Source organism: Seriola dumerili, unplaced genomic scaffold, assembly GCF_002260705.1.
Source record: "Seriola dumerili isolate Sdu_G_001 unplaced genomic scaffold, Sdu_1.0 BDQW01024321.1, whole genome shotgun sequence".
Lineage (NCBI taxonomy): Eukaryota > Metazoa > Chordata > Actinopteri > Carangiformes > Carangidae > Seriola > Seriola dumerili.
In genome coordinates, this window is record NW_019198576.1 from 1 (window position 1) to 2,067 (window position 2,067).

The 2,067-nt window shown below is 40.8% G+C and overlaps 1 protein-coding gene and 1 pseudogene across 1 annotated transcript; one reads left to right on the forward strand and one right to left on the reverse strand.

The window, feature by feature from the left end:
• Window positions 1-358: 358 nt before the first annotated feature.
• LOC111240221 (nucleolar protein 7-like) lies at window positions 359-1,117 on the reverse strand (the record flags this gene model as incomplete). The annotated part of the gene is made up of 2 exons (XM_022770189.1): window positions 927-1,117; window positions 359-419 (listed from the first exon to the last, which is right to left on the reverse strand). Coding segments are annotated over exons 1-2 (246 nt in total), but the record flags the coding sequence as incomplete, so codon positions are not given.
• A 36-nt stretch (window positions 1,118-1,153) lies between these two features.
• On the forward strand, window positions 1,154-1,886 carry LOC111240222 (annotated as a pseudogene).
• Window positions 1,887-2,067: the final 181 nt, after the last annotated feature.

The following is a 2,067-nucleotide window of genomic DNA, read 5'->3' on the forward strand; positions in this document are numbered from 1 at the left end:
CAGTAGGATTCATCCTCTGGGGACCATGAATGTCTGCACAAAATTTCATGCTACTCCGTCTGATAGTTGCTGAGCTATTTCAGTCTGAACCAAAGTGGACTCACCGTCCAACACTGCCTTCCACTGCCTGCCACTGCCTTTTAAATTACAGCAGAACCATGTATCTCGTTGGTATGAGAATTACACTGTACTGTATGTGTGGGGCAGATGTAGAGGAACAAAAACAGCCTATTCAAAGTTGTTTACAGCATGTTTATGGTTGCAATACATAAAAGCACAAACGCCAAACTTACACAGGGATATTAAAACAGTTAATAAGGTTTGTTTTTGAGATTGTTTTATCAAAACACACACAGACCTTCTGTTCCTGGAACAGCTCCTGCCTTTTCCTCCTCTTCTCCTTCAGCAGCTCTTTTTCCCTGCAAACATGAACATACATCGTTGACCCAAACACATGGAATGATACCAAAAATAGCTGTATTACTGGTTTAATGTTTAACATTTATTATTAGGGTTTTTCGTCTGGACGAAACTGCTTTAAACAACTTTTTAATTCGGTGTTACCGGTATTCTGAATTGTTGGGAGACACTGTCCATATCGGCAAAAAAAACAGACCAACAACAGAGCCGCATTACAAAAATCCCTCGGCTTTTCTGCCGTCTCAGACGTACGTACCGTGGTAGTTTTGTTGCATTGAGAAACAATTCCATACACTTTAAATACACTGTTAAATTACCAGCTGCTCATTCTGCGGGTCGATATGAAAATTTCCCCCGAAGAAATCAGAATATGTCATGGATAGGTCATTGTTGTGTATTTATTCTACCCATTAGCATGAAAACACAGTAAACTAATTTGTTTTGGATGTAATTTAGTTTAATGGTCTCCCCCGTTCACATGAGCTAGTTAGCCGGCTGTTAGCTACCTCCTGGCTGTATCCAGCGCCCGTTTCATGCTCCGTAGAGCCTGAGCCTTCGAGTCTTCAAATGTCACCTCTTCGGGCGCTTCATCGTCACTGGAATCGAGCATTAAAGTGAAATTTTCTTCCTGTTTTTCGTTATTCGCCGTCTTTGACTGTGAAGTTGTTTTCCCACGTTGTTTCTTCGCCATGTTGGTTGTGTGACGTCAAAAGATGGGCACTGCTGGGAACATCTGCCCTCTAGTGGCGGAGAGGAGGATCACAATCAAATAATATCAAGTAATTTAAATGTTTTTATTTCTAAATTAAAGCAATTTATTTTAACTTTTAACTTATTAATACCGTAGGTTTAATATATTTGTCATTTGCTACATTTATATTGACTTGGCTTTTATTTTGATCTTTTTAAAATGGGGTTTCTTATTTTGAAATGGTAGCACCAAAGCAAGCCATCAAGACATTTATTTAGCATTTTTGTCAGCACCAACATTTCTAGAGATTTAAAAAGTGCATAGAAATATCAAATACCTATATTAAGTGGAACACAATAAAATAATATAAAAAATATTATATGACTAATAAAATCCTGTAGTTCCATTTAATCTGTGCTTTTGTTGTGAAAGGCACATCCGGAAAACCTTCAGCTAATTCTAGAGAGCTTGTGGGCCGCAGGTGCAGCCCGCTGTCAGCGATAACAACTACGGGGCTAGCTAACGGGACTCTCCTGTCGTCATGCACCGTCTGTTGTTTGTGGTTCTGGCCGGAGCATCAGTTCTCGGCCTCCCCAGGCTGAATATCACTAAGGCGGCCGGGCCCTGCCTCGCCCCGCTGCAGTGGGAGGGCAGGTGGGTGCTGTACGACCACAGCACCGGGAGGAACAACCGTGCAGCCGTTTCCTACGACGGCCTGAACCAGAGGATCCGAATCCTGCAACAGCACAAGAAACACACCCCGTGTCAGAAGTAAGATCCTCTCTCCTTAAACGATTTGTTTTAATATCAGCCTGTTGCACGCAGTAAAATATATCGTAAACTAATAATAATGTATTATCCTGCAGTGATATACATTTCTCAACATTATCTTTATTTGAATATCACAGTATTGTAGTATTGTGACACAGTGATAATATTCAGAAAATATCTCCCAC